The sequence below is a fragment of the Symphalangus syndactylus genome, chromosome X (assembly GCF_028878055.3).
Source record: "Symphalangus syndactylus isolate Jambi chromosome X, NHGRI_mSymSyn1-v2.1_pri, whole genome shotgun sequence".
NCBI lineage: Eukaryota > Metazoa > Chordata > Mammalia > Primates > Hylobatidae > Symphalangus > Symphalangus syndactylus.
Genome location: NC_072447.2, coordinates 132,829,926 through 132,855,000, shown reverse-complemented (window position 1 = coordinate 132,855,000; position 25,075 = coordinate 132,829,926). Strand labels below are relative to the sequence as shown.

General features: G+C 49.4%; 1 protein-coding gene and 1 long non-coding RNA gene across 2 annotated transcripts; one reads left to right on the top strand and one right to left on the bottom strand.

The window, feature by feature from the left end:
• Positions 1-8,328: 8,328 nt before the first annotated feature.
• SASH3 (SAM and SH3 domain containing 3) lies at positions 8,329-24,864 on the bottom strand. The gene is made up of 8 exons (XM_055267405.2): positions 23,322-24,864; positions 15,444-15,539; positions 14,933-15,079; positions 12,445-12,586; positions 11,051-11,199; positions 10,691-10,900; positions 10,388-10,538; positions 8,329-9,887 (listed from the first exon to the last, which is right to left on the bottom strand). The coding sequence occupies exons 1-8, from the start codon at positions 23,376-23,378 to the stop codon at positions 9,697-9,699; spliced, it is 1,143 nt and encodes a 380-aa protein (XP_055123380.1). The 5' UTR covers positions 23,379-24,864; the 3' UTR covers positions 8,329-9,696.
• Positions 22,154-24,879, top strand: LOC134736002 (uncharacterized). The gene is made up of 2 exons (XR_010119619.1): positions 22,154-22,747; positions 23,197-24,879. It is a non-coding gene; the product is annotated as an uncharacterized lncRNA (long non-coding RNA).
• Positions 24,880-25,075: the final 196 nt, after the last annotated feature.

Here is a 25,075-nt window from a genome sequence, read left to right as displayed (position 1 = left end):
TGGCTGTGGTGAGCCATTTCTTCATGTCCATTCAGCTCTGAGGCCTTCCTGGCCCTAGCTGAGATCATCATCTCCTCCTTTGCTTTTACCCCAGGAGTGAGGTTGGGTTAGAGGTGGATTTTGATTCCGTAGCAGCTAAATTCCATTCTCCCTGTCCTGACCATCCTGCCTTTACCCATAAAGCACCTGTTCCTACTGACCAAATCTCTTTACTTTGTTGGAGAAAAAAAGTATTTTGTTTTTAAATCTATTTTCTAACTTAAATGCAATTTAATATGTAAATCTCTGCACTTTTGTGTGAGCCTACAAATGTGTATGTGTTGGGGGTTTTTCACTCTCTGGTATTTCTTAATAAAGAAATCTTTCTTTTGGGGGGAAGCCAATTAATGAAGGAGCCTTGAATGGTTTTAGAAATACAAGGCTGTCTGTTTCTTTGTGCTTCTGCCTCATTTCTTTACTTGTGCCTAGTGTGAGTGATTGGCCTCCCTCCCCCACCTTTTGACCCCCTTCCTCTGAGAGGGCCCTAAACTTAGTGGGGCAGAGAGAAGGACCTGTCCTGTATCTGGTACCCCTCTGGGACCACTTCGATTGGCTCTAGTAGTAACCTAGCAACCCAGCCCCCTCCCCTCTCCCCATGGCCTGGCCCTGTTAGTCCTTTTCTTCCAGCTCAGTTCATTTTATACTCCTGAGCTGGGGCCAGGCCAGGGAAAATCACCAAGGGAGCACAGTAAATGGTTTTAAAAAAATGATAATTCGTTCTCGTGCCTTGGTGCTACTAAAGAAGAGTCATGTTCCCAGTAATTCAAAAAGCATTTGTGTCAGTTTGGAGAATACATTCTAGGAATCTCTTGCTGTTCTTGGTGATAGGCTTTAGAAACAGTGTCAAAGGCTACAACTCGGAATATCATTTGTTTTAAAGGATGCAAACCCAGCTCACAGAAAAAAGAATCATTATAAACTTTATATTTGGGATTAATATGAAAGGGCAATGGGAACTGCAAATCTACATCAGTAAAACTTTCAACGTTCTATACGTTAATGTAGATGGAAAAACCTGGTATAATTAGCTAGACCTAATTATTTTACAAATGAACACGAAATGTTTTTACAGTTTTAATATATACACTGAATTTCCAGGAATGCAACAACTGTGTACATTGGGGGAAGAGGATATTTTATTTTGTTCAAAACTTTACTAAGAGTTGCTCACAACTTTTGAAAATCATGTCACTGACGACAGTGCCATTCATGGGTATTTAAGTTGCCAATATAACATACCTGTATGAGTCTTCATTTATAGAGATTGCTTTCACAGTGATTTTACATATAGGTAGAAGCACCTCATACTCTATTATATGCTTTAGTATAGTCTTGCCTTAGGTATCTGTACATTGAAATACATATCCTATTATAAATTACTTTTTTTCTTCTTTATAGTCTAATTAGTATATTATATTACTGTTCTTGAAATTATGTGCATAAGCAGGTCATATTAACTATAAAGTTCATTTCAGGGCGGCAAAGGATGCATTCAAAATATGACATATACCAAGGGAGTGCTAGGGCTGCTAGTTTTGAGAACCACTGGACTAGATTATCTCAAGGGTCCCTTTCTAACCCTTAATATTTGGAAAGCTTGGAGAGAAAATAAACATCCTCCTCCCCTTACACCCTTAATGTGCTTTTTTAAAAATTTAAAGCTCATTTTTGAAAATTGGAGAAGTACAGAATAGTAAGATTTGAAAAAATCACCCATAACCTCATCACCAAGATGTAATAATCACCATTAATGTTTTGGTGCATTTCTTGGCAGTCTTTTTCTGTGCACATGTTTTTTTAAACATAACTGGAATTAGACTATAAATGTAGTTTTATAAACCCGCTTTTTTAACTTAGTATTTTCCATATCATTAGATTATTTGAAAATACTTTTTTTTTTTTTGAGACAGGGTTTCACTCTGTCACCCATGCTGAAGTGCAGTGGCGCGATTTCAGCCCACTGCAACATCCGCCTCCCAGGCTCAAGCAGTCCTCCTGCCTCAGCCTCCCAAGTAGCTGGGTCTACAGGCACATGCCACCAAAGTTGGCTAATTTTTTGTATTTTTTTATAGAGACGGGGTTTCGCCATTTTGCCAGGCTGGTCTCAAACTCCTCACTTCAAGCAATCCACTTGCCTCGGCATCCCAAAGTGTTGGGATTACAGGCGTGAGCCACTACTCCCAGCTGAAAATACTTCTTAATGACTTTGTAACGTGTACATGTCAGGCATTTAAGAGTTTCTGATTTTTCATTATTACAAATAATGCTGTGATGAACTTCCTTAAATATGGGTGTGTCTGTGAGTATTTCTTTAGGATAGATTCCTAGAAGTGGAATTATTGAGTCAAAGGGAATGCTCTTTTAAAGGCTCTTGATAAATGTGGCCAAACTGCTTTACTGAAAGGCTGTCCCCATTTGTTTTGCCAGGAGTGTATCAGAGAAGACTCTAATCAACCCATGTCATTTAAACCTTTTGAATTTTTATTTTAGCTTTTTTGAGACAGAGTCTCGCTTTGTCACCCAGGCAGGAGTGCAGTGGCACGATCTTGGCTCACTGCATTCTCCGCCTCCTGTGTTCAAGCGATTCTCCTGCTTCAGCCTCCTGATTAGCTGGGACTACAGGTGTGCGCCACCACACCTGGCTAATTTTTACATTTTTAGTGGAGATGAGGTTTTGCCACGTCAGCCAGGCTGGTCTCCAACTCCTGACTTCAAGTGATCTGCCCGCCTCGGCCTCCCAAAGTGCTGGGATTACAGGCGTGAGCCACCGTGCCCGACCTAAACCTATGGTAATTTGATAGTTGTAAACTTATATCTCAGTGTTATTTAGTTTATATTTATTTGATTAATAGCGAAGTTAAACACTTTCTGCTCCTCTCCTCTGCCTTATGTTTATTACCGTTTGTATTTCCTCTGTAAATTGTCTGTCCTAATCTTTTATCTATTTTTCTTCAGGTGTTAAGGGGTTTTCTGATTGATTAATAAATTAGAACTTAGAGCTCACACTTCACCATGGGCCAGGAAATGAAGGGGCCCTTGATTTAGAAGTGGCTTTACAACTCTAGAATCTAGAGTAGAATTACCTCCCTGACATTCCAAGCCCTTCACTTTCTTCACGCTCCTCCGCTTGCCTTCTCACTGCCTTTTCTGCCAGCCCCTGCCCATCTTCAGCTGTTTAGCTGTTCCAACTTGGTTAAAAGGGTTGGGGTTTTCTGCCCAAATAGGAGACATGATGATTATTTGTCATAAAACACAGATTCTGTTGAACGACATAGCTTAAAGGAACATATTGATCATGTAGTCTATGCTTCTCTCTCTCTTTCTCTTTCTCCCTCAAATTAAATACTGTAACTTAGGGTCACATAGAGAGTTACTGTTAGAGCCAAGACCAGAACCCAGATGTACTGGCTCCCAGTCTAGAGAGCTTTGTGGCATAACCGATTGGTCCTCTGTCAAGCGGGTGTAGACAGATAAAAGAGTTGGAATAACTGCAAATGACATTTGAATGAAATGAAGCTTTCATTTATTTAATATTCAATAAATACTTGTTGAAGATTGACTGCATGCTAGGGTTAACTTTAGGAGAAATTGCAGTACCAACCCTTGTAAGTTGAGAAACAGCAATGATTTTTAGGATTATTTGCCATTTGGGATGAATATTACTGATAAGCTCTCCATTTTAGGCATACAGAGGACTGACTATATGTAGTCAGGCTGATATGAGGCTGGTTGTTGGATTTTTGTTTTAAATTTAACTCTCTTAAGTCTCTCTCCAGACCCCTGCATTTAGGTTGAACTGATGATGTGGTTTCTTTAGCACAGAAAGTCAGGAAATTGCCTTGCTAAGTTCCCACAGTCAAGTTGGCTTTCCCTTTGTGAGGGCCATTGCTCTGGGCTCTTTCTGACGCTATCCCTGGCAGGTCCCAGAGGCAATGGTATACAAATGCTATATTGGTCACTGTGAAGTTATAGGAAAAGGTGAAGCCTACATATCAAGTGCTATAGAATTCCATTTATTTAGGTCCTTCCTGGAGGAGGAGTCTTGGCTGAGTCTAGAGGGGAGGCAGTTCCTTCCCACTTGATTGTGTTGTTGGCTGAATAATATGTAATATGGCCAATGTTGTGTGAGAAGCTATGGTAGCCTCTATTGTGAAGGAGAGGTGGGAGAGCCACTTCTTTTCCCCAGTGGGAAACCTCATACCTCATCCTGAATTTCCTGACTTGGGAGGGGGGAAGGGCCTTGTTGGGCCTTGTTGAGACGATGGTGATCAGTGCCTATTTTTCCCGTAAAAAACCTCGTTTAGCCTTTGTTTTAATGCCTAGGTCTCTCATGGCCCAACCGTGGGCAGGGAGCTCTGTGAGTAGGAAATTAGAAACTGACTCATAGGGGCTGGGGCCTCAGTGCCATGTATCAGATCACAGTGCCATAGGGTTTGGGGTTTAGGAGAGGGAATTTGCAGAGGCCTTTGGGGGGCTGATCAGAACCTGCTGGGGTAGTCTAAGGTCAGGTTGTGAGATACAGAGGAAGCAAGTAAGGGAGGACATGGTTCAGTTGGGCTGTGCTGGTGCCTCCTGCTGCTTCTCCTGATAGGAAGGAGATGCAGAAGGTGGCTCTAACTCTGAACTGGTGAGGAGCTGGCTAGACTCAACTCTTTCTTCTGAAATTTGGTCTTTATTCTCTTCTTTCTAGCGCCCCTAGAAGTCCAAGAGAGTTGCCTAAAGTAAGTCTAATGCCCAGGGCTGATCAACTTGCTGTGGACTGGGCAGAGCCAGGGCTGCCCCAGGCTCCTCAAGTGGGTTTTCTTTCATTACCAGCCTCTCTGGGTACCAGAGCTGGCACCCTCTACCCCTGAATCCCAATACCTCTTGGGGGCCTGGACATCAGTGGTATCTGGGATATGACAGGTCTGAACATCAGTCAGTCCTCAGACAAGCATGTACTGACATGGCCTTTGTGCCCAGTCTTGAGCTCAGTACCTTGGAGGTTACAAAAAAGTCGAATAGCCGCCATTTAATGTCACTATGTGCCAGGAACTTTGTACGAGTTATCTGATTGATTTCTCTCAAGACCCCCAAGAGATAGGTATTATTAGATCATTATTCCTGTTCCACAGAAAAGAAATGTATATGTATGTACTTTACCCAATGTTATATAACTAGTAACTGGTGTAGCAAGAGTTTGAAAACACTTTATTTGAACTCCAAGGCCTTTTGCTTTTGGTCACTTCACTATACTGACTGGGAGTCAAAGGTCAGATGGGCCTTGAAAGGAGTGAAATGGAGGTAGCAGGATGGAGCAAATCGAGGCAGCCAGACACACTATCACTCATTGAGCATTTATTTTGTGCTGGACACTGTGCAAAGGACTTTATGCTAGTACATTAAATCTTCATAACAGTCCCATGGGGCTAGTGCTAGTATTCCTACATTATTGTTGTGGAAACGGAGGCTCAAGGAGGTTAAGTGGTTTGTCTAAGGTGACCCAGCTAGGAAGTGACACAGCCAAGACTTGAACTCAGGTAGGCCTGAGCTCCTAAGTGCTAGGCCTCAACTACCCTAGAGAAGCTTCTACTTGCTCACCCCAGGCCCTGGAGAGGCCCACGGGCAGAAGAAGAGCTTGCCTCATCACCCTTTTAGACCAGCCTGTCCCCACCCTTCCAAGGGGAGTCAGCTAGAGGCTACAGCTCTCTGGGCTGTTGAAGTCCCAGGCTGGGGTGGGCGTGTAAGGTCTCCAGCTGTGAAGAATCAGCTTTTTGCACCCTAGACCTTGGTTGCTGGATTCAGGGCACCACTTGGCATCTTCTAGAAGTGCATGAGGCAGGACAATAGGTGTCAGCAGCCCTGCCTGGAGGAGGAGCTTTGGGCCCTGTGGCCCTGCTCAGCACTGCCTTTCTTGCCCCTCGGGCCCTGGCCTGTTCTACATTCACTTGATGCCCCACCTCACCTGCCCCTCCCAAACTCCTGTGATCCTTGGGGTCCTTGCACAGCTACCCACCTCCAGCCTGTAATCATCCTATACGCCAAACTGGGCCTGATATCCGAGACACACTCCCACCCCTGAGCTGCCTCCCCAGGGTAGGAGAGGATTTCCAAACATAATGTTCCCAAGCATTCCTCTCTCTCTGATCTTTTCCTTTCCCCAGCTTAGAGCAATACCTATTACACAGGGGTTTTAAAAGGTTTAGGAATCTCCTCTGATAGGTGCACCCTGGTATGCATGGATTTTAAGCACTTTGGCCATTATTCACCTCTCATCTTTCCAGAACCGTGTGCCAAAAGGCAGCAGGATAATGATTTTGCTGCTACTGTCCCATATTGGAGGCCAGAGGCATGGGCCCTATTTATTTGTTAATTTAGTTTTATTTTTTTTTTTCAAAAATTGAAATGCAGTTTCCTTTTCTTCATAGATATAAAAATAATACTTTTGAAGTGCAAATAAAACAAGAATGTAGAAAGTAAGCATTTTTCTCCCTCACTCCCCTAGTCCCACCCCACACGCCTCACAAGATCACCAGTAGTAGTCATTTGGTGCAGATCTTCATAGTCTTTATTCTATGTATATGTTCTCCTTTTCTAAAATAAAAATGGAATCATCCTATTAATAATGTTTTAGGATTTGCTTTTCCCCTTGCTATAACACAAATTTATTCTACAACTAAAATGTTTATACATTATTTGTGTAATTTTCAAATTTGAAATTAAAGAAGGCTGGGTGTGGTAGCTCACGCCTGTAATCCCAGCACTTTGGGAGGCTGAGGTAGCAAGATCGCTTGAGCCCAGGAGTTTGAGACCACCCTGGGCAACTGGGCAACATAACCACACTTCATCTCTACAAAAACTAAACAAAAATTAGCTGGGTGTGGTGGCACATGCCTCTAGTCCCAGCTAACTCAGGAAGCTGAGGTGGGAGGATCACTTGAACCCGGGAATTCAAGGCTGCAGTGAGCCATGATTGTGCCACAGCACTCCAGTCTGGGCAACAGAGCGAAACCCTGTCTCTAGAAAAATAAATAGAATCAAAGAATAAAAAAGCACAAAGATTTTCCTCATGTTATTAAATATTTTTCTACAACATCATGTGTCATGGCTGCGTGGTATATGAACAAACCATAAAGCATTTAATTCCCCATTTGTGTTGTTTTCAATTTTTTACTATTACAGACAGAGCTGTTGTAGATATCTTTGTCCATAGGTATTTGTGCACTTATGTGGCTGTTACCGCACTTATGCGGCTGATTAAATTCTAGAAGGGAAATGGCTGGGTCAGAGAGTCAGCTTGCCCTCCAAAGTGCCCAGGACTTTTGAATGCTTGTTGGATGAGGCCTTTGGAGAAGCATTGTAGCATAGGAGTTAAGAACATGGGCTCTGCAGTCAGGCAGACTCCTGCTCTGTTACTTTCTAGTCAACTTCTTCAACCTCCCCAACCCTCAGTTTCCTCCTCTGTAAACTGGGATGATGAGGGCACCCACCTCAGGGGGACACTGTGAGGATTACAGGAGATGCTATATGTAAAGTGCTCAGTGCCTGGCACAAGTGGAGGTGCTCCTTAAATGACTGTGATTATTCAGTACCCTTGGGGCTTTGAGGCTGTTAGGGCTCTTGTATCTTTGGTGAGGATCATGCTTGCAGTTTCCTGGCACCCCCAGTCACTAAGGGCGGTGGGATGAACACAGCTGAGAACAAGGCCTGGAAGTCAAGTGGCCTTGTCCTCACTCTGGTGGCAGCTCTCCCTCCAGTAACCCCCTTCCCAATGCCCAATGCAGTTAATTCTGGCAGAAACAGAAAGGAAGCTAGGGGTCTTCATCTCCATCCTACCTCCCAGGAGATGGTACTGCTTTAGTGGGTACAGGGTGGGGGCCAGGAAAAGGTGACTTCAGAGGAAAGGCCATGCTGACCCCAAATCTCCCCCTCTTAGATCCTGGACAGCTCCTCAGTGCAGGCCTTTCTTCATACAGGTGAAGGTCTTTAAGGGTCCTGTTAAAATGAACAGTTATTGGATGAGGGAAATAGCCATTCCCCCCTACACCTCTTGGACCCCAACAAAGCCTGTGGTCATGGGAGCTTGAGCCTTGTTCTGAGGAGGGCTGGTTAGAGGGAAGGGCAGAGCCAGCTATGGCTTCAGACTGGAGCTTTAGGTCAGCAGAGTCAAGGGCACTGAACATTTAAGGGAAGGGAAAGATGGACCTGAAAGGATAGTGAGGGACACTTTGCTGAGGTCAGCTTTGAAGGAGACCAGTCTGTCCCTCCCCACAACCCTCTCTCCATAGAAAAGATAACTGGAGACGGTAATTTAGTTCTACCCATGTTTATTGCTACCAGCTGGTCTCCCTCCACCCTCTCATATTTACACCCAACCCCTTCCCCAAAGCTAGCTTTTACCAAAGTTCCTGGTAGGAGGTCAAGACGTGTGTCCACTTAGCCGGCAGTCCTAGATGTAGTGGACGCTGTTTGTCCCCAGGCCAGTTGGGCACCAGGGAAGGGCTACTCTGGGGATTCAGGGCACAGACTTGGTACTGGGGTCAAGGGAGGCCCCCACTCACAGATATTCTCCTTTCCTTCTGGGGCTCAATGTACACCAAAACCTTCAGAAAGCAAAGTTGGAGTGGTGGACCCCCAATGTCAAGTTTAGTGCTCTCTTTGCTTGTGAGGACCCACACAAGTGGCCAGCTCTGGACTCAGATCCGCAGCTGGCTTCCGAGAAGCAATTCTGTCCTTGGAAGCCAGGTTTGACCATCTGCAATCAGCCTTGTGAGAAGTCTTGTTTGAGGGGGCCAGGGATGGAACGGGAGGGCGAGTGTCGTATGAGGTATGGGCATTGTGTTAAGCTGGGGGAAGTTGCAGCTTGTCCTGAGTTACATGGGGAGGAATAAAGTGGGTGAGTAGGAGGAGCCATTTCATCTGAAAGCCTGAAGCCCCTCTGGTCCCCTCGATAAACCCCACTGGTGTCCCAGGCCACAGGTAACAGGAGAATAGACATTTAATGTCACAGAATGTCAGAGCAGGCAAGGCCTTCAGTGATCACCCATTCTAACCCAACAGTCCTAAGCCTAGAAAGAGGAAGCCACTTGGTTCAAGTCTCATAAGATTTAGTGGCCAAACCTCTAAGAAAGCTAAGGAGAAGGAAAGTGGGAATGGTACCTGTGGATTTCTTCAGGCCTTATTTAGGGGAACTGGATTTACCCATGGTCAGTTTGGGTTCTTTTAAATGGCCAGCTTCCCTAGGGTTTTTAGACTGACCTGAAACACTGACTTGGCCCCTTTTTCAGGAGCAGTGCGACAGGGGTAGGTTGTGTGGGGGTGAGGAGGATTTGGAGGCCTTGTTGGTGAGGGACATGGGCAGGGTCTCCCAGTGCCCCGCTTGCTGTGGCCGTGGCCATGGCGGGGGAGCAGTTGGTGCCAGGAGGGGCTGCACTGTCAGTCGCTGGTGGAGGGTGGGGCTCAGGCAGGTGGGATGTGCCCTTGGGCGACTCCCCAACCACTCCAGCTGAGCCTGGAACCTGTAGGGCCCTGGCCTGGCCTCTGCGGCCCTAAGTGTCCGTGGGGAAGCAGGGCCAGGCTCAGTGCCAGTCCTCAGGGCCTGGGCCACCACGGGAGGCTGGGCCCACTCCTACAGCCTTTGCAGCTGGGTCCCAGCCTTGGCCTATTGCCACTGCCACCTCAAGGTGCCCCGGCCAGGGAGAGGCCTTGCAGCTGCTCCTCAGTGCCTGCCAGCTCTGCCTCATCGCGCCCGCTCTCTGAGCCCTCAAAGCAGCCTGAGTCGCGCGGGATGTCCATCTTGGGTTCCGACACTGTGTGTGCCACTGGCTCCTGGCTGCTCTCGGCGCCCTCTTCAGCTTCCTCACTGCCAGCTGCCAGGGACGAGAGGGGGAGACAGAATATGGGGGTGGAGGTAGGGACCTTGGGAAATGCACCATAGGCAGCCTCTCCCTCTGGGCACCTGCCACCCACTGCCCCTCTCCTCACTGCTTCCAGCTTAGAAGCCGGTAGGAGTTGTTTCCAGGCCAGCTCTGCAGTCCAGGAGCTCACACTTCTTTAGCACTAAGCTGGAGCCAGGCAGTGGGCTTGAATCCTGGCTCTGTTATTACTCAGCTTTGAGGCCTCAAGTAAGGCTTTGCCTTCTTTGGCCTTAAGGGTCCCCTTTGATCCAAAGGGGGTTGGGCCCAATCATGCCTACAACTCCTTTCTCCCATACACTTTCCCTGAAATTCTAATTCAAGTGGAAAGTACCTTTCCATTGCAGAGCAGTCCTAGGGCAGAGCATGGCAGAAGGCAGAGCCAGGGCAAGCCTCCCCTCCCTGGAATGCTGGTGGGCACACACCCTCACCAGGCCGCTCCTAAAGCCACTCACTGTCATAGTCCAGCAGCAGCTCGGCGGCCGTGAGCAGCTTGGCCCGGTGCTGTGGGTCCATAATGTTCAGCTCATTGAGGTGTGTTTCTCGCAGCTCTTTGAAGTCCTCCAGTGTCTGGTAGCCATTGAGCAGGAGGGTGGACGTGTGCTCCTGTGGGCAGAGGCAGGCCACTGGCACAGCTGCTTACCAGCCACCCCTGCCTAGGTCCTCCCCAACTACGCATAGCTGTCATTTCCTGGTCCCCATCCCTGGGGCAGTTGTGCCTCCCCGATACTAGATACTAGTGAGGTCCAAGCTCAAACCTCCAGGCCGATGCGCTCCAGCAGCTCATGCAGGGTCTTAGGCTTGGGCCTCTTGCCCTTGCTCTGTCGGCGGCTGGGGCGGGCATGCCCCACGGCCTCCTCGGGCAGCACATCCACATAGATGAATTTGAAAGAGCCCACCTTGCCATTGAGTAGGCCCAGCCACGTGCCCACAGGTGGCTTTTCAATGATCTGGATCACATCTCCTTTCTGTTGGGGGAGAGGAGAGGAGAAGGGAGCAAGGGAGATAGGAGATGGGGGGCCTTGGCCTCCACTGACACTGTCATAGCCTGGTTCAGTCCAGCTTCCTTTTTGGGCGCAGCCTGCCAGGCTCCAGAGAAGCCCAGATTCTGACCTTACCTGCAGTTTCAGCGAGTCGTGGTCATAGGGGCTGGGAGTGAAGTCGGTGTGGACTCGTGCCCGGCCACAGAAAGGCCCTGTGTACTGGGGGGCAGGTGGTTCCTCCCCGAAGCTGCCAGAACCTGGGCTGGGGCTGCAGAGCTCACTGCCTGCAGGAGATGGGGCAGGGAGGAGGCTCACCTTTGTCCTAGGACAGCTGAGACAGTGCCTAGCAGGTGCCTTCCAGGGGGCCTGCCTAGAAATCCCAAGGGTATACACTGGGACGGCAGCTGGGCTCTGGCAAGCTTTACACTGCAGAAGGGATTCTGAGCCACCCCCTTGGCTACCAACCAGGAGCACGGCTTCACCTCTGGGCCCTTGGACATGAAAAGAGTTGGCAACGGGAGGAGAAATGGCTCACTGACCAAAGAATGGGCAAATTAGGAGGGCCTCTAGAGAACGACTGGGCCAACACTCCAATGAACAGATGAGGAAATCTGAGGTCACACAGACCAAGTGAACTGCTCAAGGCTTCTCATTTTATAATTGGCAGCACTGAGTCAGTCCATTAGACTCCATGTTCCCTGACTCCCACTCCAATGCTCCCTCCACCCAGGAAGCTACCCACTGCATTATATTTGACTTTCCCTGCTTAATAACTCAATGTTTAGTTACAATGTCACATAGAAACTCAGTTGGGCTCCTTCTCCCTGGGAAGGACAGAGTAGTGGGCAGTTTGAATGATTTTCAGTCGGGGGCAGGGAAGTGTCTGTGGAGCCAGAGAAAGGAAACTTGGAGTGGACCTGAGGGGCAAGAAAGGCAGTGCTGAATGGGCCTACAGAACTCAAAGCTCCTGCCTGGAGGAGTTCCCTGCTGACACCTCTTGTCCTGCCCCATGGACTTCTAGAAGATGCCAAGTGATGCCCTGAGCCCAGCAACTATGGTCTAGGGTCAAGAGGCTGACTCTTCACAGCTGGAGACCTCATACGCCCACCCCCGACTGGGGCATCAGAGGCCCAGGGAGCTGTAGCCTCTAGCTCCCCTTGGAAGGGTGGGGACAGCTGGTCCAAGAGGGTGACTGAGACTCTTCCTCTGCCCGTGGGCCTCTCCAGGGCCTGGGGATAGCAAGTGGAAGTTCCTCTACGGTACATCTGAGTTCAAGACTGGGTCATCTTGGGCAAGTCACTTAACCTCCCTAAGACTCCGTTTCCACATCAATAAAGCAAGGATAACAGTACTTGGCCCCATGAGGTTGTTGAGAAGATTTAATGTGAAGAGGGCTGAGAATGTTCCCAGCAGGCAAAGAGTAAGCATTCATTTCTCTTACCCCCCTCCCAGACAGCGTGCCACCAGCACAGCTGTAACCCAGTCCTTTCCTCCAGATTTGGCAGGTGTCCCCTGCATCCCCTACTCACCTGTTGATGCCTGGCGACTGAGCACCGGAAGTTCATGCTCCTCTTGCTCAGAAAAGGCCAGCGCCATCTTCTCAGGGCCAGGGCTGTCCAGGCTGTAGTCTGGAGATGTCGGGGAGGCAGAGCCCTCCTCCAGAGTGTCTCCCTGCAGGGAGGGTAGGTGGGAAGCTTTAAGGAGCCTTGCTGGGGTGTGCATGAAGCTGAGGAAATGGGCCTGGGCTTGGTGAAGAGCTGGGGGCTGGCTCAAACCCCAACTCTACCACTTATAGGCTGAATGGCACTCTCTGAGCCCTAGTTTCTTCCCCTTTTGTAAAAATGAGAGTGACAGTCCTTGCCCTGGTTACCTCACAGAAACAGGCTCAACCAGGGCGCCATGTGGATGTGCTTTTGTCAGCCTCAAGTGCCGACGTACATACAGAAAAGACCACGGTGGCACAACCTGGACTCAACCATTGCTACTGCACAACTGGGCAGAAAATGTCGCTGGAGAGGAAACCACTTTTGCCTGTGCTTCTGTGTGCCAGGCCTGCCTGCCATTTCACTGACTCCTTACAGTGACACTTGAAGGTAAGTGGTATTGTTGGCCTGAGTTTACAAATGAGGAGTAAGGCCCAAGGGTTACTTACTCCTTATTTGTAAACTCAGGCCAAGGGAATTCAGGTTCAAGTCCCAAGGGAACCCACAACCAAGCCAGACTCCAGAGCTCCCCCTACCTCACCACATCTCAGTGAGGCGGTAACTGTTTAACAGCTGGCCCTGATGAGTTGCCAATTCCTGTGTTGTAAACACTCCCCGCCACGGCCAATGTCAAGCTACCATTTTGACATCACTGGACGTGTTGTCTGAAATGAGGGCGAGGCTATTTCCACCATGAAGATGCTGTGGATGCACGTAACCTCAGCAGCATTGATAACAGTAAAAGGTAGTACAAGAATTAGGAAGTGATGAGTTTTGAAGATTTACTGTATTACCTTTGTTCTTTTTTACAAAATTTTATTTTTATTTATTTATTTATTTATTTAGAGACAGAGTCTCCCTGTGTTGCCCAGGCTGGACTCTTAGTGGGCTCAAGCAATCATCTTGCCTCGTCCTCCTGAGTAGCTAGAATTATAGGTGTACACCACCACACCCAGTTTACCTTTTTTAAAAAATATAATTAACTGAATTGTAAGTTTCTTTAATTTGATTTTTAATAATGGTTGTGTTTAACAACTGACTTGCAAAATTTTTGACAGTTTGACCAACTGCTCTCGTGAGCTGGTATAAGCCCAGTATGAGCCAACTCCAGCACACCACTGCCTCAGTGGTTCCTTTTAGAGCCATGGCAACCCAGATCCACTGTGTGATTTAAGCTTCTTGGGTCATGCCTGCCCCACAGCTGTCTGTGCCAACTTTCCTCCCTGGGCTGAAGCCAGCCTTCTCTGTTTTCTTTTTTTCTTTTTTTTGAGACGGAGTTTTGCTCTTGTCACCCAGACCAGAGTGCAATGGCGTGATCTTGGCTCACTGAGACCTCCGCCGCCCGGGTTCAAGCAATTCTCCTGCCTTAGCCTCCCAAGTATCTGGGATTACAGGCACCCGCCACCATGCCTGGCTAATTTTTTTTTTGGTATTTTTAGTAGAGACAGGGTTTTGCCATGTTGGCCAGGCTGGTCTCGAACTCCTGACCTCAGGTGATCCACCCACCTCGGCCTCCCAAAGTGCTGGGATTACAGGTGTGAGCCACTGTGCCCAATCTGTTTTCTCTTATAGGGATTCTATGAGAGAAAATAGGCCTTCCCAATCCCAGGGAAGTTCCAAAGCAAAGCTTTGAGGTGGATGGATTGCCTCAGGCCATTTCATCTTTCTTCAAGCTGCCCCTGTCCCAGGCCTGCCTCCTCAAGAAGCATCCCTTACCCAGACTTTTCTTTTTTTTTCTTTTTCTTTCTTTCTTTCTTTTCTTTTTCTTTTCTTTTTTTTTTTTTTTTTTGAGACAGAGTCTTGCTCTGTTGCCCAGGCTGGAGTGCAGTGGCACGATCTCGGCACACTGTAATCTCTGTCTCCTGAGTTCAAGCGATTCTCCCGCCTCAGTCTCCAAGTAGCTGGAATTACAGGCGTGTGCCACCACGCCTGGCTAATTTTTGTATTTTTAGTAGAGACGGGGTTTTGCCATGTTGGCCAGGCTGGTCTCAAACTCCTGACCTCAAGTGATTGGCCCCAGCCTCCCAAAGTGCTGGGATTATAGGCATGAGCCACTGTGTCCAGCCCTGTTGCCCAGACTTTCATCCCTTCTCAAACTCCACCCCTTCCCCCGCCAGCCTCCTGCCCCGTCGAGACTGTGCCTGGCTCCTGTCCGTGGCTGCAAGTGAGTTTCCCCTCCCATGTGACCTTCCTTCTTGCATCAAATAGGGCCTTCAGGCCTGAGTAGTGGCTATTGAGGTGGTCATGCTCACATTCTGCCAGAGCGGTCCCCAGGCCCCCTGGACACCCCCTCCCCTGTATCCCCAGGCCTCACCATCTCTTCTGACAGGGCCTTCACCATCATCTTGCCCATCTTCCTGTTCATGGTTCGGGAAATCACTGCCCTCCACTTCTTCCCCAGCTTTTTGCCACTCTTCCCAGCATCCTCTGGGGTGGGGACACCTGAGTCATCTTCTGGAATCTGTGACAACAAAAGAGGCGATCCAGGGACCCTGGTGGTCCTGCCTGGGTCCGGGACTTGAGGCACAAGAGGCCTTGGGGTCACAGCAGAAGCTGGAGGAGGTGGAACTGAGAGGCCCCCATCCCCTCCCCTCTTAGCCCCAGCCATGTCCTTAGCCCTATAAATTTATAAATAGTTTGCTATTTAAAGTGTAATTGAAAGGAATGCATGCAGGGGAGTGCTTGGTGTGGGGAGAGGTGGACCCTCTGTGTTAAAGGGGGCTTTGCCTCAACAATTCTATCTCCTCTTCACCCTCCTCTCTCCCACCACCACTCCCCTGCCCAGGGCCTGCAGCCAGATCCCCCAAGGATGCCCTGAAACTCACGTTATCATCCAGATTAAACTCCTTCTCGCTCACCACGGGGGAGCTGGGTTTGGATTTGGCAAAATCCTTGAAGCTGCTGGAGCGCTGAAGGGAGAGCTGGAAAAAGCGTGGGTCTTGCAATCAATGGGCTAAATGGCTGCCCGAGGGCCCACATACTCGCCTCCCCCCACCACACAATACCCACAGCCCAGAGCTGGCAGAGCCACATTGCCCTGGGAGCCCCAGGCTAATGGGTGAAGCACCTCAATGTTCTTGGCACTACCTGGTTTCATCCCATTCTTCACCCCAGCCCTGGCCACAGACCGAGCTCCTGACCTGAAGAGCTTCACACCTCAATCGGGCCTCAGACTTAGCCTGAAATTCCACCAGTTCCTCAAGTTTGGTCCCCAGAATCCTGGAGTGAAAGACTACATGAGTCAGAGTAAACATGTATCTACTACTAGAGGCATACCTCAGCATCCAAGAGCACATCGCCCAGTGTGTAACTGAGCAAATCCCTCCCAAAACCCGTGGCTCTGGCCTCCATGTCCTGGGTGTACTCTGAGCCAGGTCCCCAGTCACAGTGATAGGAACAAACACACTGGGGTCTCCAGCCTGATGAATTTGTGTCCCAAGAAGAGCAAGACAATCTGACTAGAAGCCATCAAGACCTGGCATGACACTTTCTGGAAAAGCACAGTAGAGGCTTACTCACAGAAGGGGCCCACAGATTTAGGACATACGTGATTGGGGCTAATTTGGTAGAAGAAAGACACCATTTTCTCTTTCTTCTCAGCTTTTAATCTTAGCCACTAATGTGATGAGCTGACAACCGTGACATTTGCCAGTGTTTGGACTTTTAGGCATGACCTATTATTGTTTGTGGTCTGTGTTGATGAGATGTTTTTCAGGATATGAGCTTTATTTTATTTTATTTTGTATTTTTAGTAGAGACCGGGTTTCACCGTGTTGTTCAGGCTGGTCTCGAACTCCTGACCTCAGGTGATCCGCCCACCTCGGCCTCCCAAAGTGCTGGGATTACAGGCGTGAGCCACCACGCCCGGCTGAGCTTGCCTTTTTTTTTTTTTTTTTTTTTTGAGATGGAGTCTCGCTCTGTCACCCAGGCTGGAATGCAGTGGCGAGATCTCTGCTCACTGCAAGCTCCGCCTCCCAGGTTCATGCCATTCTCCTGCCTCAGCCTTCCGAGTAGCTGGGACTACAGGTGCCCGCCACCAGGCCCGGCTAATTTTTTGTATTTTCAGTAGAGATGGGGTTTCACCGTGTTAGCCAGGATGGCCTCGATCTCCTGACCTCGTGATCTGCCCGCCTCGGCCTCCCGAAGTGCTGGGATTACAGGCGTGAGCCACCAAGCCCAGCCTAGTGAGCTTTCTTAAATATATATGCATGCACATGCAAGGTAGCAGCCAGAAACCAGGGCAAGGCAGGTAAGGGGGACAGGCCCTCGACACAAGAAGTTAAGGCTGAGCTTGTATCAACATAAACAGTCGAGACCAGAAGATACACACAGGAACCAGGGTTCACAGATGGCCAGACAGATAGAGTGGGATAGACTGCAGACACCCGAGATAAGGGCTTGAGGAACTGAAGCCCCAAACCCACACAAAGTTGAAGGTTTCACATCCTCTTTCCTACTAAAGGGGTTGTGTGTGTCCAGTGACAAACTCCCAGGGCAGGGGCAATATCACCTGTCCCCCACCAACACACACACAAATAATTGGCCCCAACTCCTGGGGACTGCAGTGTAGCAGTTTAGTACTCTTGAAGGGTCTTGACCAAAGCCAAGTCAGCAATTGAGGGTCAGGGGTCACACATTCCTAAAAGTCACAGCAAGGTAGTTGATGAGAAACTAGGTCAGCGGTCAGGCCAAGCAGACGCTAGCACGATTGGGGCCTGATGGGTGGGGTGCCTGCAGCCTCAGTCAGAAAGCCTCCTCTGTGTTGCTCTGGGGAGCTGAAAAGGGGGCCATAGGTGGGCGTAGGGGGGGAAGCATGACCACGGGGTGACCACTCTGGTTCACCTGCATCTCCTCCATCTTCCTTTCTTGGTTGTCCCCTCCCACTATTCTTTCCTCTTTTTCTCCGTTTCTTTCCCCTTCTCTTCTCCACCTTCCATTTATTTCCTCCTCTTGTATGGCTAGGATGCAGCTGCCTGGATAACTTCCTCCTCTTATTGCATGGAAAAGAGGGAACGGAGAGAGGGTGGGCATCAGGCTGGCCTGGGCCCAAGGAGGGCAGGCTGGGCTACTATTTATAGGCCGATGGGGCCTATTGTGGCCTTCTCTCCACCAACCCTCAGCCTGATCTGCAGACCAGGAGGCTAAAAGTCGCTCCTGAAACCCTAGGGACTGGTGAGGCTGCAAAGCAAGCAGGAGGGCAGGCATGGGGCCGGAAGTCGGCTTTGTTGGGGAAGAGTAAACTCACCGCCTGCCTGCCCTCTAATTGCAGCTCTTTCCCAAGGCCTTTTCCTGTCATTAATCTGCAGTCTGGGGGCTGGGAGGAAAGGCCTTTGGCTCCCAGACCCTTGTGTGAGGGTCGCCCTCTCTCAGTTTAGTCCAAAGTGAGAGGAGATAATCACAAAGGACTACAGAGATGGTGCTGGGTCTTGGGCCCAGCTGGCGACTCTCAGCCCAGGGAGATGGAAAGGACGAACACATGTTCTTTGGGTGATCGAGGTTCAGGGCCCGCCAGGGTGGCATTTTGCCAAGCCTACCTCCAACCTCAGGGACAGCCCCAAATATCTTGACCGCCTTTCAGAGAGAGGTGACCCCCACTCAGGGTTGAGTTGAAATTCTTGAGCTTGGCTGGCTTTTCTGCTGGCTTCCCTTTGGAGTGAGGACTTCCTGGGAGTCGTGCCTGATGGGGGAGGTGGTACCATACACTGTTGGCCCCCTTTTCACTTCATGGCTCAGGGGAATGTGTGGGCCTCTTGGAAAGAGCTACATTTCAAATGTATATTACATTTGAAATATACTAAATATATTGTTGAGTATATATGTATTGTATTGTATATTACATTTGAAATATATATTGAAATATATATTGTTGAGTATATATGTATTGTATCGTATATTACATTTGAAATATATGTTTAGTATATTTCAAATGTAATATACAATACATTTGAAATGTAGGGCCACCAAAGAGTATATATACACCATATGGTTCCCCCTGTATAATTATAGTTCAAAGCCTGGCGGAACTCACCTATGTTGTTTTAAGTTGGGATAGTGGTTACTGTGGGAGAAAGGGGGCATGTAGTGACTGGCAGGGGCATGAGGGAAGCTTTCTCAGAAGTTCAACTCTGGATTTGTGCCCTCCAGCAAGTTATCGAACCTCTCTGAAGCCCACTTCACATCAGGGCAAGTGTTCCCATCTTGGTTCTGCCACTGATTGTGTAAACTGGGTATGTTTCTTAACTTCTCTAGGTTTGTTTCCTCATTAGTGGAATGAAGACAAAAGCACCGACCTCATCTGGCTGTTGTGAGGATGAAATGTGCAAGTACGCATACAGTGCTTGGAACATTGTCTGACACAGCAGTCCCTTGCGGAATGTAGGTTTATGCTTACTCTTTCCTACAACCCACCTCCAGCCTCTTACCCTGGGCATTTCCCCACCTGGAATACTCTGCCCTTCTCTCTGTCAGCCGTAGTTTCTCCCCCTTCCAATTTAAGTGGAAAACCCGCAAATGCCCATCATCTGTAGAATGGATAAATTAATTGTGGCAGAGTCACACAAAAGAATAGTACCCAGGAAGGAGACAGTACAACTGTTCCCAACAGTATGGATGAGTGTCACAAACATATGGTTGAGTAAAGAGGCCGGCCACCAAAGAGTATATATACATGACATGGTTCCCCCTGCAAGTTCAAAGCCTGGCAGAGCTCACCTGTGCTGTTGGAAGTCAGGATAGCAGCTGCCCTGGGGGAAAGGGGGCGTGTAGTAACTGGCAGGGACATGAGGGAAGCTTCTAGACTTCTGAGAGTGTTGTTTCTTGATCTAAGTGCTGTCTACATGGGTATGTTCACATTATAGAAACTCATTCAGTGGTGCAATTATGATTTATCCACTTCTCTGTATGGATATTATACTTCTATAGAAAGATTTTTCAATTCCAGCTTAAAAGGCAGCATCCATGCAGAAACCATGCCCTGATCAATCTCTCAGAGGTCCACACTGCCCCAGCCAGCATCCTCTTCCCTTACTTCCTGAGCAAACTTGGTTTTACCCAGTGGTCTCCTGAGCTACCCTCTCTGCTCCTTCAGGGTCCCAGGCATATACTGAGCACCCTGTGAGCTCTAGGCCCCGCCTCTGTGTGTGTGAGAATCCAGCAATGAGGGGCTAAACTCCTCCCGCATGCCCGCATCCTGCCAAGCACTTCATGTGTGCCAGCTCACTCCAGCCTCGTCGCAGCCCTGCATCATATTCACACCTCAAAGCAGAGGAGACCAAGATGCGAAATGAAGTGCCCTAGGCAGGGTGGCGCAGCTGGTCTTAGGAAGAGCAAGCATCCAAACCCAGGTCTATGACTCTGGAAGCCCAAGTATGTTGCTGTGCTCGTCCTACCTCAGAGCTCAGGCTGTTGCCCCGCCCCACCAGTGTAGAAGTTAGCAGTGGATTGAGTGTAGTGGTGATGGCATGCAGGTGGCTTTTGAACAGAGCTACTAGGAAAGCAGCTGGGAGTGCAGAGGGGGAAGGGCTCTGGCAGGGCTTCGTGGAGGAGGTGCATCTGAGCTGGGCCATGCAGGGGAGGCAGGATTTCTCCAGGTGGAGCTCGGAAGGGTTTGAACAAGAATGAAAGTTAGAGACGTTGAGAGCATGGTCATGGGATGGTGGGTGGGGGAGTAGAAAAGGCTATGGAAGGCTCTTGCCAGCCAGGCCAAGGGCATGTATCCTGTGGGCAGTGAGGAGCCACTGAAAATACAAAGTGCATGCTGGTGGGGTGTGGGGGTCATACTAGAGGTGTGCTGTAGGAAGGGAGCCATAGAGAAAATGGGGATGTGGTAGAGTAGGAGCATCCTTAGGGGAACCAAGTCCAGGAAAAATCCCTCTCCACTTCCTATACCCCAACACTGGCCTTTGGGTGAAATCAGATCAAAGGGCTCACAGAGCAAGAACTTGAAGGAAGTGAAAGTCTCCAAAGGGCAGCTAAGAGGTCTGTCTCCCAACCCTGGGGCCTCTCCAATCCTTCATGATCCATGGGAGGCACCATGTCCTAGCCCTACCATTCTAGAGGGCCTGCACCCTCCTCTGCTCTGCTGGCTGGAAGGTCACTCATTCCACAGCTATCTGGGTCTGCCCCAAGGAGCTCTCTTGCTGATGGGCTGAATCTTTTATGCTCGTCAGACTCTTCTAGCGCCTTTGAGATCAACAAGAGGACAAGAGAGTGGAGTGAGAAGGGGTCAAGACTCTGGAGTCAGACAAATCTTGGCTTGGTTCCCTGCTCGGAAGCTTCTCAGCTGTGTGACCTTCAGCAAGTTGCTTCACCTCTGTGAGCCTCAAGTGTCAAATAGGGATAATGACAATATCTGCCCCTACCTCACCAGGTTGTCGTGGGGAGTGAACAAGGTAAGAGATGCACAGCACCATGCCTGGCATCCCATGAGCCCTCACTCTGTGGTGGCTCTTAGTACTAGTAAGTCTTGTGTTCTCTGTGCCAGCACTGGGGCACTGGGGGCATGGCTCATTCTTCTTCGCAGTGTCTCCCTATCCCCACCCATGCCTACAGCAGGCACCCCCTTGTGTGGTGTGCACGTGCACACTTGTGACAGGGTACTCTCACATCTATTCTTTTGGGTGATCTGTACAACCTCTTGAGGGGGGCAGATTAGGAGTTATCCCCCTTTTCAGAGGCGAGGAAACTGAGGCCCAAAGAAAGTCAATGAGCTGTCCAAGGTCCTACAGCTAGAGAGTGGTAGGATTCCAGCTCAGCTTTCTTGCCCCCTGTCTGGCACATTCTCCATTGGCAGGCCTAAGAGGAGAAGCAGGGGCAAGAGAAAGAGGCCTCTCTTGCCTTTGTGCTTTCCTCTCCACCACGTCATCTCAGCCTCTGAAGGAAGGGAATAGCAGTGATTCAGCCAGCCCGCTGCCTCTGGGCCTGGGGAAGGTGCTCTGTACCTTCTGGAAGCTTGGCTTTTGGGGGACATTTCCATAGTCTGGGGCTAGCAGAGTGTGTGGAGGCAAGCTCATCCCAGCTCTGGAGGCTGTCACCGGCTCTGGCAGGGGTTGGGGTGGCGTTTGCCTGGACTACTGTCCCCGAAAGGACCCCTTCTCCTGGGAGAGACCTGGGGAAATCCCAGGGGCCCACTTGCCTGCCGAACACAGAATCTGGGTAATTGAAGCTGGGAAAGAAAAAGGGGACTTCTGACTTCTGTGTGCCCCTAGGTACATCCTCCTGATGTGGCACAGGGTCCCAGTGTCAAAGTGTCAGCTCTTTCTCACACTTTCCTCCAGCTCAGCGCCCCTGTGGTTTGAGGCCTAGCAGTGTCTATAGAGCAGTCTCTGTTTCCCACCCCCACCAGCCAGAAAGCAAGGGGAAGTGGCCCTGCTCTCTTAGGAGTGGCAGCCAATGGCAGGCCTGCTGGGCCTAGCGCCGTGCAGGGTTTGGACGGGGATGACAGAGCCCGTGTGAAGATTCATGAACCTCCCCCCTCCCCCGCCCACCACCACTGCAACCTTAGAGAAGCAGCTGGGGTGGGGAGAATACGGCCGGAAGTGGCAGCCACCCCAGGACCTGAGAGCTGGGGCAGGATGCACACCCCAGTGCCCCGAGTCTCAGTCTTTCAGCTGCCTTGGCCTCCATCTCTGAGCTGCTCCCCTGACAAGGGGGATCCACCATAGGGCACCTGGGCTGAGTTCCAGGGAAAACTGGCGGGGGATAGCCTGGGCCTCTTGGACCAAGTTCAGGCCTGCTTTGGGACTGTCCTAGCATCCCACTGGATGTGTAGGATACACTTGCTGGGAGAATCCTTCAATCGAATTAAAGAATTAGGTCTAGAAATCCTCAAACCCAACCAAAGAAATCTGGAAATCCTCAAATTCAACCACAAAATCCTAGATCTGGCAGAGCCTTCAAGGAATCTTCCAGTCCAGTCTCTGCCCCAGGAGGGTGAACACCTCAGCCATCCATGACAGCTGTTTTTCCTCCAGGCCTTTAAAAAGGCCAACTCAGCCTTCACTCCTACTCAACACCTCAACTTCATTTCTCATTCCCCACCCAGGAAGAACCTGTATGCCCCCTGCATCCCACTGCACTTCCGGATGCCTTTTCCCCCAAGACTGGAATGGCCTCAGGTCCCCATCTCCAGGTTGGCTCCATCTCGGGTGGGGCCTGGGAGCTACCACAGAGCTGAGCCAAGTGGGCAGGGTCTGGGCCATGGCCAAAGTGGAGGAGGGGGTGGTGGTCCTGTGAGCATCATGGCTCCAAGCTGGGCGGCCCAGCGGGGCCCTTTGAGTGAGATGGCTCCTGAGAGGCCATGGCCAGGGCAGAATTGGCGGCAGGACCAGCGTAGAGGAGAGATAATTAAGTACAGGCTTAGGGTTCAGCTTAAGCATTGTATTTTGTTATTCTCAAATTCTAATCTAAGATCCTGGCCCCTAATTTTAGATCTTTTTTCCCATTCTTCTAGGGTTGAATTGCATGACTCTAGACTTCTAAGGATCTATTCTGTAACTCTGTTGCTCTAGAATTTTAAACATCTCTTCTATACTTCTGTTACTCTTGTAACCTTTGGGTCCCTGTCCCGTTGCCTTCTAGGTGAGTGGCCCTCACCTACAGACTCAACATGTGGCCTTTGGCTCTTCCCACTTCCAAGAGTCTTGGAAGGGATGGGTCAAGCAAGCAGAGGAAAGGAAGATGTGAGTTCCCCAAATGCTCCTCACCTTTTTCTTCTGAGTGGGCTCCTTCTCACTGGCATTGGAGGGCTTGCGGCGCAGCATGGTCCTCCACCCTGGGAGACTCCGTCCCTGCTCTCCTAGGTGTCAAGATGCAGAGGCCTCTTGCTTAGCCTCGCCAGAACTGCCCGGGGGCACGGCATGAACCGAGCCTTCAGCTGCCACTCTGCCTGCTGCAGTGGCAGCTTGGGGGTGCGGGCCATGGACACCGGGCGGCAGCAGCATACAGGAAGCCCTGCCACGTGACCTACTCTTACAGCAATCGCAGCCCCTGCCGGCCCCTAGGGAGGAAGGAAGTCCAAGCTTCAGTCTCCAGAGATTCTGATGCAGACGGCTCTTGGGTTGAACAGTCAGAGAAAGTCCCTACCATGTTGTCTCATGTCGATCATCATCAGTCCTTCTGCTCCATCTTCCTAGAGGTGGACAATCAGCTCGACATTATATGGCGTACTCAAGCCCTTTATCTCACTGACCAGAATCCAGAAACCAGAAGTTGGACCATCTGGCTGCCTGTTGGATCAATGCTCCTGGTCAACTCACATCTTCAAGGTCATCACTGCCATCACTACCACTACCATCACCCCTGTGACCATCACCACTGCTACCATCACTCCTATCAATAGCCATCACCATACAGCCATCACCCCTACATCCATCAGGCCTGCAGCCATCCCTGCTGCCATCAGCACACCTATAGCCATCGTCACTACGGTAATCACCTCTACAGTTGATATCCTTCAGCCATCACCTCTACAGTCACCACCATTGCTGCTATCACCCTTCCAGCCATCATCCTCATAGCCTTCACCCTTCTGGACATTACAGCCAACCACACCCATGACCCTCTCACCCCTATAACCATCATCCCTACAGTCATTGCTCCTACAACCATCATCACATCCGTGCAGCCATCAGCCCTGCAACCATCACTCCTACAGCCATCAGCACACCTAAGGCCATCATCACTAGAGCAGTCACCCCTCCAGTCAGTACCCCTCAGCCATCATATTTATCACCACCACAGCTGAAAACACTTGCAGCCAACTCCACGCCTCTAGCAAGTATCCAACAGGCATTTATCAAACACCTATGCAGTATATTCAATTTGTGGGTTATCTGTGGCAGCTTTTAATAACCTTAATAACTTCTTGTTGTTACAAAAGCAATTTGTATTTGTCATACAATTTCACAAACACATAAACAAAAAAAATTTCAAAATTTCCCATCATTGTCCTCTACACTGTTTTAAGCATCTATCTACTCTCTGTCTATACACATTTTTTTTCTTTTTACAAAAATCATACTGCTCAGAAAACAGATAATTGGTTTGGGGAGAAGGGGAGGGGAGAGAAGGGAAGGGAGAGATCACACAGGGTAACAGGAAGCTTTTAGGAATGGTGAATATGTTCACTATCTTGATTGTGGTGATGATTTCATGGGGGAATACACATGTCAAAATGTATCAAATTGTATACTTCAAATATGTGCAGTTTATTGTAGCTCCATTATACCTCAATAAAGCTGTTTAAAATTTTTTAATTAAAAAGGGTCATAATTCACACTATTGGTGTCTGCTTTTCACACTAAACACAGTATCTTTTTTTTTTTTTTTTTTTTTTTCCGAGATAGAGTCTCTCACTCTGTCTCCCAGGCTGGAGTGCAGTGGCATGATCTCGGCTCACTGCAACCTCCACCTCCTGAGTTCAAGCGATTCTTGTGCCTCTGCCTCCCAAGTAGCTGGG